We start from the raw sequence: 16749 nt of genomic DNA, 5'->3' as shown, positions 1-16749 counted from the left end.
GATTAACTGATGAATGCAGTGCCGCACGTACTTTATTAAAAGTCACCAATTATTATAAACCAAATATCAACGAATTGGCATCAAGTGTTCAACAACAAAAATCACATCAAAATAAATAATTAACAAAGCAATATCATTACAATTATTATGCACCTAAATTAACCTAATTTTTATACTAATACATTACATAATTATACAATCAAATTATAGTATAACCAAGTATAATATTTTTAGTATTTTTTTTCATGGCACGCTTTAAAAAAAAAAAGCTGATTTTAGGCACGCAGTGTTTAAAAGGTTTGCCATTCCTGCTGTAGGACAACAACGAATCGACAAGAGGCATGCTCCGCTTATTGACGCGGTCTGGCAGCATTTAGTCTCCTTTAAATCGTGGCGCATTACTTCGATTTTATAAAAAATTGTTTAATTCAATGTGCTTTTTGCCAGAGTAATAGAGTAAAAGCCGAGAGTCGTAATTAAATTAGTCAAAAAAGCGAACAGAAATCCTACGAGCGATTTCACCTAGTACCCATCTTCGACGTGTTGGGTAGGTGTGGGTGATGATGCGGGAGAAACCCGAAACGAATTAATTTTCCCCGCCGAAACTCATTATCGACCGTCAAAGATGCAAACGCTTCTAATCACAATAGGAAAACGGTTTTAATTGAAAACGTTATTTATAAACGTCATTCAGAGCGGCTTTCGAATTCGAGACTTCTCTATTGACAACACTGTGTCTCATTTGTTCCTATTATTACTGCTCGTACGTATACATGTCACAAACACACACACACACACACACACACACACACACACACACACACACACACACACACACACACACACACACACACACCCGCGCGTATATATATGACACTGCAGCTGGCCAACAGCCAGTGTAGAGAACGTAATAAACAATCGTTTTGAAAATGTTTACTCGGTAATGACATTGCTGTGGGCTAATAATGAGATAGAGAATAATAAATTGTGCGTGAAGTATCTGAGAAAAATACCTGTCTAGGAACGAATGGTTTGATTAAATTTATGTTGTAGGTAATACACAGGTGAATTATACAATTATTTATTACATTTATTCATTCGGCTGTAGGAAATCAATAGCGCAGATTTTTATGGATATTAGGTACCTACCTACATATACCTACTATGCACAAGTAGTTGACGTATATCCTAATATCATATTCATATATGTATACCTATACGATAATTGGTGTTTTTGACTATAAAAGGATTTTTAACGCTTGCTGCGAGATATCGAGTGAAGTGATAAAAGTTTTATGAATTGAGCAATAAACATTGTAAATAAATATAATAATAATAATACGATGTTTTCGGTTGCGCACGGGCAGTAAATAATACTTGTCGTGTTTTTTATAGTAAAACCTACTCGGAATCGCAGTGAGCGTATGGCACCGTAATAATAATATTATGGTATTTGGCCGATCCACGTAAACCGAGTTGTCGATAATTGTAAAATATTCTTATAGTCTGAACGGCAAACAGGTGCAGTTTCATCTCATTATGCGCTGAAAATAAAAAAAGCGCACCGTTCGCCTCGTAAAAGTTATCATATTACCATAAGTCTGGTCCGCGGTTGCAATACGGTAGCTAGATCAACCGCCGAGATCGATTAATTTATTCATGCACGTTTACACGGTTACGACGTCGGAGTGCCTTCACGATATTATTGTTTTACACCAAATACGACGTCAATAATCGTCACGATTCAAGTCTGTTTAAGGGCCTTTTTTTCTAGAACCCAGTGGAGCGCGTCCACTATTATTATAATACGATAATTATACGCACATATATATATATATTCTTATTATTTTTCTCCATATTCTTATTATATACACACGAGTCCTTTCTGCTGTCAATTATACACATATACCTATATATATATATATATATAAATATATCATAACGCATTCAGCAGGTTTCACGGATATTGTGTGCTCGATAATTACAAAATAATAATAATAATAAGTGATCTCGTCCGGCCCTCGGTATAGGTTATCCTTGTCCTCGGTTTGCACCAGTAATGTATTTCCGGTAAATCAATATTTGAAAAGAATATCGTCGGGAGACGTCTCGTATAAATTCGTGGACTGCACTACACAGATATTGTATTATATTTTAATCGGACGCAAAAAAAAAAAAAAAAATGAAATAATATTTATCGCCCGTTCCCGAGTGCAGTAGAGACACACAATGCGCCGTGTGCCTCGTCGATAACGCATATTATCGTAACGAGTAATCACGACGATACGATATGGGTATAGGTGCAATTTATTTATTACGTGCACAAAGCGCATTATGTGGTTGCACGAGCAATATTCTCCTGTCTGCGGATTTATAACTATTTGAGTAATATAATTGTTTCGTCTAACACGTCAGCCAACTGCACCTCCGAAAGTGACGCTAACAGTTTATATTCGATATACGTGAGGAATACAGGAATTTCTATCTCGTTTTAACCGATGGTCGCATTTGCCAAGTATTATCAATTAATTCATATATATATACGTGCGTGTGTGTGTGTGTGTGTGTGTGTGTACAGAGTGATTCGGCAAGCATGCTGCCGACCCTCATTTTTTATCCTCAAGTGTCAAATTTATACAAATTCAGATTTTTGAATTTTTAAACGATATCACACTTGAAAAGGCCAAATTTTCAAATTGTATGGAATTTAAGACGATTCGTATTTTACATAATGGCGGTGGAAATATTTTTATCCAGCTCTATTTATTACTGTTGAAAAATATTGATGTAGATGATCGAAATTCGAACAGCTAGTTATATTTAGTTATTTATTTGTACTATTGTTGTATTTGTATTTATTTCAAACAGAGTAATGGGCCCTCCATTACCCTCGAGCTTGTCAACAAATGTTTATCCTAATTAAATCAAACAAATAATACAGTTTTAAAACATGCTGTCGTATAGATTATAAAATTGCTTATTTAAAAATTAAATTGTTGGGTATTAATTATGATGAAAGTATTTTCGTTAAATCCGCAGTTTGTAGCATTGTCCGTTTATTTATGCATCATGTCTTAAAGTTCCGTGATTTCGAATTTCGTATTTCTATATGGGTTACAATTTTGATAGTGGTCGCGGACGAGTCGCAATAGTATTGTGCATGATTATAATATAGTGCGTGATTTCGAGAATTTTATGAAAATCGGAGTTTTCAATAAACGCACCGTAGACGAAGTCAAAAACGGGTTTGAGCACGCGTGCTCGGGGTATACATTGAATGCACCCTGTGCACTACGTCGTTTGTGATATTGTGTCAGATTATCCTGCACACGCAGAGAGTTGTAAACTATATCGATCGCGATCCCGCCGCGGCGGCGGTCGGCGAATCGCTGAATAACGACGGGGGCGGGGGGGGGAGGAGGAGGAGAAGGAGGATGTAAGAAATACCGAAAAACCGCGTCCGCGCTGCAGTAGGTGCGCACATAAACAACGGCGGACGTCAATCCGCGAGAGCGGAAAAACATCTCCGCTCGCAGATTATCGGGGCGGACGTACACTGAACAGAGGCCCGCGGACCGGTGCCAGGAAATTTATTGCGACGAATCCGTTTCGGCCGCCGAGCCTCGAATATTATATACCACCGCAGCAGTGTGTGTGTGTGTGTGTGTGTGTGTGTGTATATATCTGTTATCAGTGCCGTATATTTATATACATATGTATGTATGTATTATGCTATTTTATGCGACATGAATTTATTGTGCCCGTCCCGGAGCGCCGACCATTATTGGATTTAAGGGCGCCGAGACCGCGCCCGTCGCATCGTTGTACAGTTCCTCACGATATTATATTTTATAAACCTTCGTTTGCGTCGTTCGAAAAAACAGCGTGTACACGGTGTAATGCATTCGGCGTGTGTGATGCACTTAGGTGAGTTGGGTTTCGCCGGACCGTCGAGTAAAATCGATCCGCCGGCGATGATCGAGCCTTAGGCGGTCCAGAAAACGTCCATCACAACGTCATAGTCCCTCGGCTACACCGATTCGCAAAACTGTTGTAATAATATTTCAAACGACTCGAAGTGCCGCCGATCGTAGCCGCCAATCTTCTCGACGCGATATAACTTGACCCACCCGACGTATGTCCAGATTTAGTCGCAATATTTTCACCATATATTGTCGCAATGCCGTCCGTCGTGTACATATTATATGTAATTTTGAACTTTATAAACATCACCGTTCGGCGGGCTATTGTTTCCACGAGTTTAATTAATAAAATAGTAAATTGACCAAGTACAAGATAGCGAGGATTCTATTTGCAGGTTATACTTTAATAATGTTGTACACGTTTGTCATGTTCTCATCATGTCATCGTTGATAAATAATGTTAAATTTATCCTAAATAAAGTGCAGTCAACTAGAAACGCAACATACACTCTTGCACTATATGTATATACTTATACCTACACTGCCTATATACTGATTATACGATATGACATTGCAATTTCTAAGATATCTTGATGCATATTATGGATATATCACGACTTACACTTTTGACTGTAGGTACGCACTCCAATTTTTACTTCGTACGAGATAATTTTCCCCTAGTTTTTCTACTATAATTATCATCAATTATAGATATCATTATCGACGTACCTACTTCATATTGGAAACCTTCAGTGGTCGAAAATATTTTTTGATATTTCGCTTTTTGATTGTGTTTATTTATTAAACTAAGAATTAACTGTTTATTTTTTTTTAATGGTGTCTAGCTGTTTGTTTTATTACTTCGATTACAACTCTTTTAATATATTTATTTCATTTTATTTTGTACTTATCATTTTACTCTTTTGTTTTTATTTTTGATATTTTCATTTTATTTTCTAATAATTTTCCTATATGGTTATGATTTTTTTTTCACGTACAAAAAATATATCTATACGGACTGTGGTCCATCGTATTATTATCATTTAATTGCTAAGAGTGTTTCGGAAACAGAGCAAGATACCGCGTGATGGTACCTGACCAAATCATTTGCACGGCAATGATTTATATATTATATTATAACACCTTCCTACACTTTTTATGCAGAAAAAGATTACCAGTAGGTATAATATTATGTTTGATCATCTCATCTGGTAGCGTCTATTATATTGATCATATATTATAATCATATAATAATATATACATTGCGTCGAACACGAAAATATTACCGTAAATCTCACTTAATAAGATTCGCACCTGTAATTGGCTAGACAGCGTTCACAGCTAGACGGAGGCTGTGCAGGTGACATGGCCGAGGTTATGTAAATAATTTACCACGAAACGAATATTACTATATATATATATACATATACATATACATAATATGTATGTATATTGCACACGGTATGTGTGTACAGGGGGATCAGAAAATCCGCTTCGAAATCGTAAAATAATAATATTACACACTCGCGAATGAAACGTTATTGTAATGTCGCGTACGCATTACATTATATAGGTAGTGATTATCATGATACGACGTGTTGGAAATAATATATAATACAGCATACACACACACACACACACACACACACACACACACACACACACACACATCAATGTGTTAAATTTATCTTAGCGCGTAAACAGAAACGTTGGACGAGACGAACACTTTTCATAACACTCGTCCATAAAACAAATGGTGTCTGCTGTAATTATATAATAATATTATGTAGTCGTGTACTTTTGAAAACGAATATAAATAATACGGCCGGACATGCTTGATGTTTGTCGTTTTTTTTTTACGTCCGATCATATCCGCCCTCTATAAACCCATCCACCACGGACGCAAAGACATAATAGATGCGTAGTATATATTATGTTATTATATCTTCGGAAATACTAACTAATAAGTAATATTATTATTATGGTTTGTGTTACAGGTTACGCCGAAAGCTGTGTCAACGAAGGCGAGATAGTAAACGTGCTCACCATCAAAAATATGATGTGTTACACATGCATGTGCAAAGTGAGTACCGCGTTACATTCGTATGTATTGTAGATACTATATTTTTTTGCACGAGGTGTCGGACTCAATAATATCGTTTGATATTGATTCATACCTCCATAATATCCGTGTGGACGAAATCGATAACGGGTAGGTACCCTATGGAAATACACGGCAACGTGTGACGTCGGTATAATTTTCTGCACGGAAATATGCGTTTAATAATAATTCAACAGCGTTATTAATAATAATAACGGAGCTCGCGCGGTGAAAGTTCCATTTCTCAAAACTGGGTTACACTACCTTGCCCAAAGCACTGTGCGCGGATAACCCGTCCGGAATCCGCCGGCGTCACCACTGCTGCCACCGCCATTTTGCCCACCCGGTCACCCAAGTCGTTCGTATTATTATATGGTCGTGTTATGATAACCGTATACACGAGCGCGCGAGCATATTATATAGGTTAGGCTATAGGTACCTGTTGATTATAATTGCGCTTTGAATTCGATCTGTCCGCGTGTGTTCAATACTATAGACTATGGGTGTTTTATGATTGGATATCGTGTCCGTGTAGCAGAGTACCTACACCGAGCATGCATACGACGAATCTATAACGTGTCGTGGCACACCGAAATAAATTTGGAGCTGATGACCTTGAATTGAAGTCAGGGTTTCAGGGAATGCGAAAAATAAGGGTCTTTGAATTCCTGCATGACGTCTCACAACCACGTTCACTCGTGCGGTAGGCGTAAGGGCAACTCAACTTGCAGATTTTTGAATCACAGCCCCTTCATCATTCAGACTTTCAACATTAAATTCATCATTGCTACGAGTCTATGACCAACGAAAGTTGAAGGTTAAAAGTCTCCTTGTTATTATTTTAATATTTTATTGAAACTCCTTACGACTCGTCGCACAGCATGGTTAAAAAAAAATGCACTCACTGGACGTTCCGATTTCAAAGATATAATACTATACACCCACGAATATTGTTGAATAGATATTATTTGTGTTGAAAATCTTCAGTGGTGCACAGCTGTTGTAGGTAGTCAATAACGAATCGAATGATTTCGTCCAACTACCGTCGGCCTCTCGATTATACGCTATTTTCGGTAGCTAAGATAAGTCCATATAGACTTATATCGATGACATATTATTTAGATATACGATTTTATCTATTTTGCAACTGTATCTATTTGTCCTTTTGGCTTTAACGGGGCCATTTAGGTCCATTTCCGCATCAACCGCTTGCCTCCATCCACCTCTATTGTGAGCTCCTACAACTAAATAAAGCTGTACAAAATATTTTTCGTCGACAAAAATTCCAAAATGGTCCAATCTATACGCATTAAACATTATTTTTATCGTATCATAACATTCAATTATTTGACGTTCAGATTCCCTCGGGAAATATCATTAATGGTATTTTAACATTTTAATATGGTCATAAAATAACAATATACTTGCATTAATATTAATATTTATTATACTAATTTTATACACGATTTAATTAGGAGAGTAAGTAATTTATTGCTTATAGGCGAACCTTATATATTATTATATATATGTACATATAAAAAAAATATATTTATAACCTACTCGTCGATAAAATATCAATGTTATAATAATAATATATACTAACGTATAAATTAAATGTTAATGATATTATGTATTTCGCATTACATATTATTATACACTAACATCTTGCCGGTTTCGTAAGCCGTATACCAATGGGTACGGGGACTCGTACGAATAATATAATAATTTATTATTATTATTAACACGCGTTCCGATTGAAATATATATTATTATTAATAATAATAAATAATAATCCAATACGTATACAATATTATAATAACGAGACTCGGGGACACGCGATACGGCAGCCCTACGGTATGATTTGTGGCCTGGTCGTACTACACACACCAAAGGCCGAAAACCCACGTGCCTACCCATATCGGACTATTTTATAATATCTATGTAGGCATAATACTGCTGCAGTGTTGAATAATTCCGGTAAACACTCCACACAATGTACACCGGTACTTAATCACTATAAATACACTGTAATCGTTTTATTATTTTCCGTGGATTGTGAGTTACACAATAATACTCGACTACCTACTTGTATTATGCACGTGCACGCATTGTACATGTCGACTATAATATAGTGCTTTAAACGATACACATGGATCTCGTGCCTCGTGCTATGATAACAGCTGTCGTAATTTGGTGTGACACAATTATAATATTATGGAAGACCGTTCTACATATTATTATTAATGTTAATGGAACACTTGAGCTGCCGTGGGTACTCGTAGTACGACGGATACAGCTGTTAGGAGTGAAAGTCGATTGATATAATATATTATTACCGTCAATATGATGATATTATAGTCGATTTTCGTATTGGCACTATCATCGTCGACACTATCCGATTTCGAAGGACCCGACGATTTAAAAAAAAATTTAACTCGCCGATAACGGTGCTGGTCTAACGTTTTAATATTAGTATACCTATATACCTATAATAGAGCCTGGGCATTGGGCAAGTTAATGATGATTCTTAACCGAGTCAAGTTAAGTTGACCGAAAACATTTTAGAAAGCTTGAAGTTAATTTAGGTATCCTAATTTTTTTTTTTAACTCTGCAGTAGGTGTGTCAAAAGTTATTTGAAAACTTATAGTCAACTTCTTAACTTAAGTTGAGTTATTTATTTATTTATTTTTCAATATACCAAGCAGCTGGTTATATGGCTTAAAATAATAATAAGTAAATGTTTATGCAATATATTATATCATCAATAATAATTGTATTATATTTATTATTTAATTATTTAAAAATGGACGAAATCGGATTTGATTAAAAGTAACTCGTTATTTATTCAGTGCATATCAATAAAAATCAGTCTAGTCAAAAATTAAGTTAATGATGATTAGATTTTTAAATGAATTTAAATTTTAACTTAATTTTCAACTTAACAACTCGTTTACACCCAGGCTTTCTCTCAGGCTAATCGAAAATCTCTCAGATTTTCGAACGTCGGTTGTGACGTGGCCGAAAATCAAAAAATAATCCATATCGATACAACGTTGACGATTGTGTTTCTTTGCAAATGCCAAGGCTGTATAGTGCATTAAACTCGTTTTGCACGTGACCGTTTGCAGCGAATTAACGTCGTCGCACCATCCTGTACTACGCTAGCCATTATTATACTATTTAATAACACCCTCGAGGTTAAGTACAATATATTATTATACTGATAATATAAATGGTAATGAAGTACAGCGTCGTGGTCGTAAAAAACGACGAAAAAAAAATTGACGAATTTGACGACAATTTTATTTTTTTTACTTACCGAAAATCATTAAACGGTCTTCGGGGTACTGCGCGTTTGTGTTTCGGAACGCGAATGAAGAAGAAAATAATTCAATTGTCAGTCGTCATTTGCCGTGCCCATAAAACGCGTATCGTTACGCGGCTTTGACTCTGCAGTATACAAATAGTTTGTTTCAAACTTTTCAATCAACTTTTGTGTTGACGGACATAAATCGAAAACTCGGATTGTACGTTTACCGATCTGCAGCGAATAACACATAATATAATACAGAGATCGCGAATATTTCTTTCCGTCCATTCATGACCGCTCGTAACGGCTATATGTATAGGACTCGATATGATCGAATGGGAATCACATGTATACTCTTTCGGTCGCAATCAAAAAAATAAATAATAATAATAACAATAACAGTCGTCTTTCAAAATGTACAAACTTTCTTTGCTGAGGAGCACACACGCACATTTAAAAGTAAAAGCAAAATACAAATATCAATATATATATCGATGTATCATGATTAGGACATAGGTATTAATAATATAGATACGTAATTTATACGAATCGTATAGGTTACCGACATCTAATTCTATATTAATAATCGTTCTACACGTCCTATATAGGATCAGTTCGACTGTCCGATCGAGTGAAATATTATCGCGTATGTTTTTGGTGTATGTATCGAATATAATGAAATGAAAATTGCAAGCACATTATGTGTTGTATCCGTAGTCTGACAAACCGTACAGCACAACAAATCTGTTAAATTGTCTGTCAATAGCACGCACACGATAACATTGAATAAATTAAACGTCAAATTCACAAGCAAGATATGGGACGCCTATATTATCCATTGAATCTCGTTGGCGTTTATTGATATTTTAATTTTAAAGCGACCTGCAGTTTAAAATTGTAATATTTAAATCGGAGTTAAAATTAAAATATCAATAAAAGTGTACGAGATGCTCTAGATAACGTTCTCGGTTTTGTTTGATACCTATATAATAAATCGATTCGATCTAATACTTTGAAGTCGACGACACAAAATTGATTTTGCTGGACAAACATTTTCTATTTTAACAACACATGCTGGTTCTACGTTCTCTTGGTGTAACAAACCGCCGTCGCCTACCTAAAAAATGTATATTGTAATTTATAACTCATAACGTACCTATATGCGTTAGAACAGTGATGGCAAACGTTCTCGTACCGATGTCCGTTCTATGCCGTTTTATTGCACGACACTAATCAGAGATGATAAAAAAAACAATCGATCTCGAATAGTAGAAAATAGAAATACATACGTAGAGGCTTTCGACGATTAACAGCACGTTTACAGCAACGCTTCGGCGGATGTGAGTTCTAACCAAGTCAGGGCAAGTTAATGGTGATTTTTAAATGAGTTAATAAGTTAAGTTGGTAGAAAACATTTTAAAAAGTTTCAAGTTGATAGTTATTCCAATTTTTTTTTTAAACACGGATAAGTTATTTGTAAACTTATTAAATTATTTTTTTATTTTTTTTTAACATGCCGAGCAGCTGGTTATAATATGGTTTGAAATAATAAAAAGGAAATGTTTATGCTGCAATATAATATATCGTTAATAATAATTTTGTTATATTCATTATTCAATTATTTATAAATTAACGAAATTGGATTTGATTAAAATATATAACTCGTTATTAATTAAGATTATATATCAGTAAAAACCAGTCAAGTTAAAAATTAAGGCGATGAAAATCATATTTTAAAAAGTTAAAATTAACTTAACCTTTAACTTGAGTTTAACTTTTTTGCTCGTTCATGAACAAGCTTGGGTTCTGACCCACTGGACATTAGTCTTATAATAACGTAAAAAAATATAGGTACGACCCTATATAGTATTATGATATCGTCGTTTTAATGTTGTATCGTATAACAATACGCGTACAACATAATATTAACGACGTGTGCAGATGAAAGGGGTTATAGGTATACGTATAGTATGGTATTGAAGAGAAATTATTGTTACAGAGAACACGTTATGCACATAATGCGTACCTACCTATAAAAAACACTACATGGGTAGGTTATTACCACTCGATCGACTAATAGACATCACGCTTATGCATATTTATACGCACAGTGCCTGCCAAAGTTCGTATTCGGTTTAACGCGTGTTCGTCGTCATCGTCATCATTGCCGCTGCATCGCTATATTATTATTATTATTATTATTATTATTATTATATCATAATATATATGCACGGCTATACTATAATATCGTGTGGATGAAACGAATATATTTTTAAAAAATACGAATAATAATATAACCGAAAACAAAACCGGATATACGCGAGCGCATTATAGCAAGACGTCTTGTCCGTTTGTCGAAACGCCCCGTTTAAACATCGATTTACGGTTTGTTTTTATAAATTAATATTACATTTCCGAGTCGTCCGCGTATATATTATACCTGTTCGATTCGCTGTTACGTACCTATCACACTATATTTTATACATACATACATATATATATATATATATATATATATGCTCTCGAAGTCCCAATGGCCGACGGAATTATTGCGTTCGATAAAAAATTATTCGCGTTTTCTTCTTGTCGTCCGCGTCTCCGTGTCGGATCGCCGACTACCACGGTGGCGGTTCCGAAACCGATCACGAGGTCGTCTCTCACTGCAGTCCACGAGTTCGGCGGGCTACCCGTAAACGATGTCGGTAAAGCGGACTGTCGAGCAGCCCAAAATTTCATCCCCCCTTGATCAAAATATACAGACGGTCGCGATCGCAGAAGTCGTATTACACATCATTACACTCGACGGCGGCGGGTAAGAAATTCGGGAAAACCCTCGAACGGGTTTCGGCCGATGCGTCCCATAAAAAATTGACTTCCCGACGACGACGACGACGGATCGAGTGTACATATATTATTATTATAATAATTTTACAACGTGCCCGCTCGCGCACGCGCGCGCGTGTGTGTGTGTGTAGTAGAAATTTGTGTGTGCGAAACCAGTTTGGCCGAGAGAAATAGAGAAAAAAAACTCACGCGCCCACTACTCGCCGCTCACCCGTCAGTCGGCCAGATATCGCCGCCGACCCCATCCGACTCGCGGTCCTCAAGCGCCGAACGGTCGGCACAGGCATTTTATTTTTCGAATTATTGCGATATTATTGCCGTACGTGTTGCGGTCCCGTATAGAGCCGAACGCGTGTCATAATATTATATTTTAATAATACGAACATACGGTTTTATTATCGCTCACTCGCACCGATGTGCGTGTAGGTATACCAGCTGTCTACGCGCAGTTCGCCGCCGCGGTTGATGACCGTCGCGGAAAATAATAAGACTAGAATATTATGTTATTATTACGGAATAATGTAACGTGTGTAATGGTGTGCGGAAAAGTGTGCGCGTCGCATTGTAATATAAATATTATACCTATATAGTTGATTGATTAATAGGTGCGCCCATATAATTGACTAGATTTTCCTGCCGCGGGATCGGAGCGGGACATCGACGTGGACCTGCAGCTGTAAACATATTAATAATATTATTCTCTGCGTAGCACCGGACCCCCGAGAGAAAATGCCTTGTTCACGAATATCAAATGAAAAATATTAAGACCGCTTCAAGGCACACGCGCCTTAGGAATTCGCGACGACTGCAGATAGCTACTCGTTTGAAAAAAAAAATCTACTCAGAAAATGGGTGTCTTGTAAACGTTCGTTAAATATTATCACTCTACAACACGGTATACATAGGTAGGTATAATAATATATGAGTGCATATTTTGATTTATCAACCGTGTTGGCGTTCCGCTCTCCTCTCCCCTCCCCCCCCCTCCCTCCCCCAAACACTAGTATCATCGGTCGACTGGATTTTTTTTCTCGATAAGCATTCGTCGTGTACCCACACCACTGTGTGTTAATGCCTCGGCCGCATATCATGTATATATATATATATACGCCTCTCGCCGTTGTCGTCGTTACTCAGCTGCTAGTTATCTCCAGAGATCTGGATCGCGGCCCGACCTCAGCCCAGCAATATTGTTATCGCCGTCGATCGATACTTGTACGAACCGGAATTATATTTCTTTATTACGTACAGACGCACTGTATACGCACACCCGTACACAACACAGAATGTCCGATAGGCCGAAACGATTAAGAACACAGTATAGATGGGTACGAGTTAAAAAAATATAAAACGCCACCGGAGTTACGCGCGGCTCGGCGGCGCGTCGAGCGGGCGGCATAATACGTTTGACGATAAATAATAAATAAAAACGCGATGACAATAATAATAATAATAATAATAATAATTGTTATTGTATTGTATTGAAACGTGATAATACACCGATAACAATAACGATTATACTTTGCATGCATCGCAATTCATCCACTGCAACCGCAATTAAATAGCGCCAAGAAAGCATGAGGCAGGTACATATCGTTCGGTCGGCCGTCGTTCATAAAAACAATTTTTACCTGTTAACTGTAAACATTTTTTCAACAGTTTTATCTAAAGGAAAAACATATTATTACTTACACGATAGTATATTTTTAAGACTGCGATGACGAGTTCTAAAAATGATTTCTTACGAGGTTATAACTCATTTTATTCCGGCATGGGAATATAATGAATATCTAAAACAAATCGATTAAAAATTATGTACTTAATATTTTTGCGATTCAAAATGAAATATTGTAAATTCAAATTCAATTTGTTGTTCACTACACTAAGTGTGCGTTTATTGTAGTCATTTTATTCACACAAGTTCCATTCGCATTTTCCACAGTATTTTCATAAAATATTTGTACCGAGTTTCACACACCTACTCATATTTAAAATTCACCAGTAAAAAAGTAGTGCTTGTACGAGTTGTACGTATAATGTTACTCACCCACCTATAGAGTATTAATTATATGCTTAGTCGTATAGAATACTCATCATAGTCTGTATTGACGAAGTAATAGTGTTGTACCTGATGTCTTAATGATTATTGATTGATATTATCTCAACCCCTGTTAACGGGACCAGAAGAGTACGTCACGTATAGTTTGTAATTATTCCAACAACTAAATCAGCTGCACATGTCTCTCATCCTTTGTACTTAAAGAAAAAAAAAAGAGCCGGCGGGACGCTAAAAAAGTCTTGTAAACATCGATAAATCTAGGATCGCAATCGGCGATTTTTGATCTGAACCCGCCCCACCCCTCGCATCAAAAATCAATCCGTTTCGTTCGGCACCCCGAACCGCCGCTCGCCATCACTGTCTGGCGCCGAATTGATCCGGTCGTTTCGCGGGTAAAACTGCTCGTCGATGTAACATTTCCACTATTATTATTATTATTATTATTATTATTATTAAAATATTATTAAACGCACGCATGTCGTATATAGTCCTTTCACCGCGACCGCGGCACACCCCGTCCGCTCGCTCACGCACGCTGCCGGTGTGTAGCCGCATAGGTACGCTGCAAGGACGCCGCCGAGCGTTTCGCTTTCGACTGAAGGTCGCGTCGGCCGCTTCTCCCGAAAAGACGCATTATCATATCATTATTATTATTATTATTATTCGGTCTTCGGCGGTGTAGCAAAACCGCAGCGATAAAATAAAATAAAATATTATAATATTGTAAACGCGTTACAGCCGTAGCGTGTGCTTGCGGACCGCTAAAATACGAGTGGTGCGTGTTCGTGAGTCGTCGTCGAGTGCAGTGTTATAATAATGATAATGATATTATTATACCGTCCGGAGAAATTAATAATATTATAATTTTCCCGATGGTGGCAACCTTCCCGATGGTGGATTTTAACACGCTCACGGAAAAAAATATTCTTCTTATTATTATTATTATTATTATTATTATTATGTGCACACTACACGAGCGTAATAACCGCGAAAACGGACACGTGCAGCAGCCTGCGATGATTTAATTACAATGGCGATTTTTTTTTTTTTTACTGCGATTGCAGCTCAAAAGGTCGCCGCCGCGGGACGCTTCATGACCGCCGATGACGTATGCGTGCACCGATGCAGTTGTACGTACACGTCATGATGATAATAATATTGTAAATTATAATAAAACCACTACGGCCGCACACGGCACACCACAGCCGCGTGCGGAACGCATAATAATAATAATATTTACTATTTTTAAAATAACATCGTTTGTGCAATAATATATAGCTCATGCACTGCTGCGCTTCCGCTTGTTTTTCAAAGCGTCTCTTCACGATTGTTGGTCGATTCGAAAACAGTGCGCCAACTCGAAAATGTGACGAGGACTTGTATACCTACGTCATTGTCGCTGCAGTGTTTCAAAATTTGAATGTATCTTAATAAATTCAACTCTTTTCCGACTTTCACCCAACCATACTAAAAATAACACCCGATAAACAATAGCAGTAAATAACAACATAATATTATAATTTTGTCGTATGTACATGAATTATTGAAGTATAAAAAGAAAAACGCTCAATCAGGTCGAAGAATTTTTTGATTATTTACACTCGATTTCTTTAACAACGTTACAAAAAAAAAACAATGATATGCAAAATATGCATTAAACCAAGTCTGGGTATAAACGAGTTAAAAAGTTAAACTTAAGTTAGTTTGAACTTCTTAACTTAACATTTTAAGATTTAATTTTCATTAACTGAATTTTTAATTCAACTGATTTTTTAACTGATTTTTTCGATGTAAACTTAATAAATAACTAGTTACTTTTAATTAAATCCAAATTCATTTATTTATAAATAATTAAATAATAAATAAAATAAAATAATTATTGATGACTTAATTATATATTATATATATTTTTATATTGCATAAACATTTGTTTTTATTATTTTAAACAATATAATTATATAGTATAATATAGCTATAGCAGCTGCCTATATATTTATTAAAAAAAAAAATAACTCAACTCTAGTTACTAAGTTATTTATAACTTTTAAAATAACTTCTAACTTAACTGAGCTTAAACAAAAATTAGGATAACTATTAACTTCAAACTTTTTAAAAGGTTTTCTATCGACTTTTAACTCTAACTGAGTTGAAATTTATCGTTAACTTGCCCAGGCCTGCATTAAACTCACAGTTTCGGTATACGGTCAGTCGTCATCATTAAATGAGTGGTCATTATTACGAGCTATTCGCGTGCGACGAGAGTTTGCGCCAAACCGTCCCGACCTTTCGGTTTTTTAAAATAGTTTAATTTTTTATTTTCGTTGACTGGATAGGAGAAACGTATAGTCCGTTCGGTTATCGCATGGCCGTTTAGTCGGGTGACCGTGTGGACAGTGTGTAAGTCGTCGTCGTCGTCGTCGTGTAAGAAAACTCGAACGGACCCGGCACAATCATTACGGCAAATTCAGTCGTAAATCATCCGGCGGCTTAGGCTATCGTGATTGTGCGCAA

The 16749-nt window shown here is 36.4% G+C and overlaps 1 protein-coding gene across 1 annotated transcript in view; it reads left to right on the top strand.

The window, feature by feature from the left end:
- LOC111034370 (BMP-binding endothelial regulator protein) overlaps positions 1 to 16749 on the top strand; it is a 78687-nt gene that overhangs the window by 46591 nt on the left and 15347 nt on the right. Inside the window, exon 3 of the mRNA XM_022315559.1 lies at positions 5921 to 6006. Within this exon, the coding sequence (XP_022171251.1) occupies positions 5921 to 6006 (86 nt within the window). The remainder of the gene's footprint in view (positions 1 to 5920; positions 6007 to 16749) is intronic.

The sequence above is a fragment of the Myzus persicae genome, unplaced genomic scaffold (assembly GCF_001856785.1).
Source record: "Myzus persicae strain clone G006 unplaced genomic scaffold, MPER_G0061.0, whole genome shotgun sequence".
Taxonomy (NCBI): domain Eukaryota; kingdom Metazoa; phylum Arthropoda; class Insecta; order Hemiptera; family Aphididae; genus Myzus; species Myzus persicae.
Note: the sequence above shows the minus strand (reverse complement) of the source record. Positions and strands in the feature narration are given on the sequence as shown.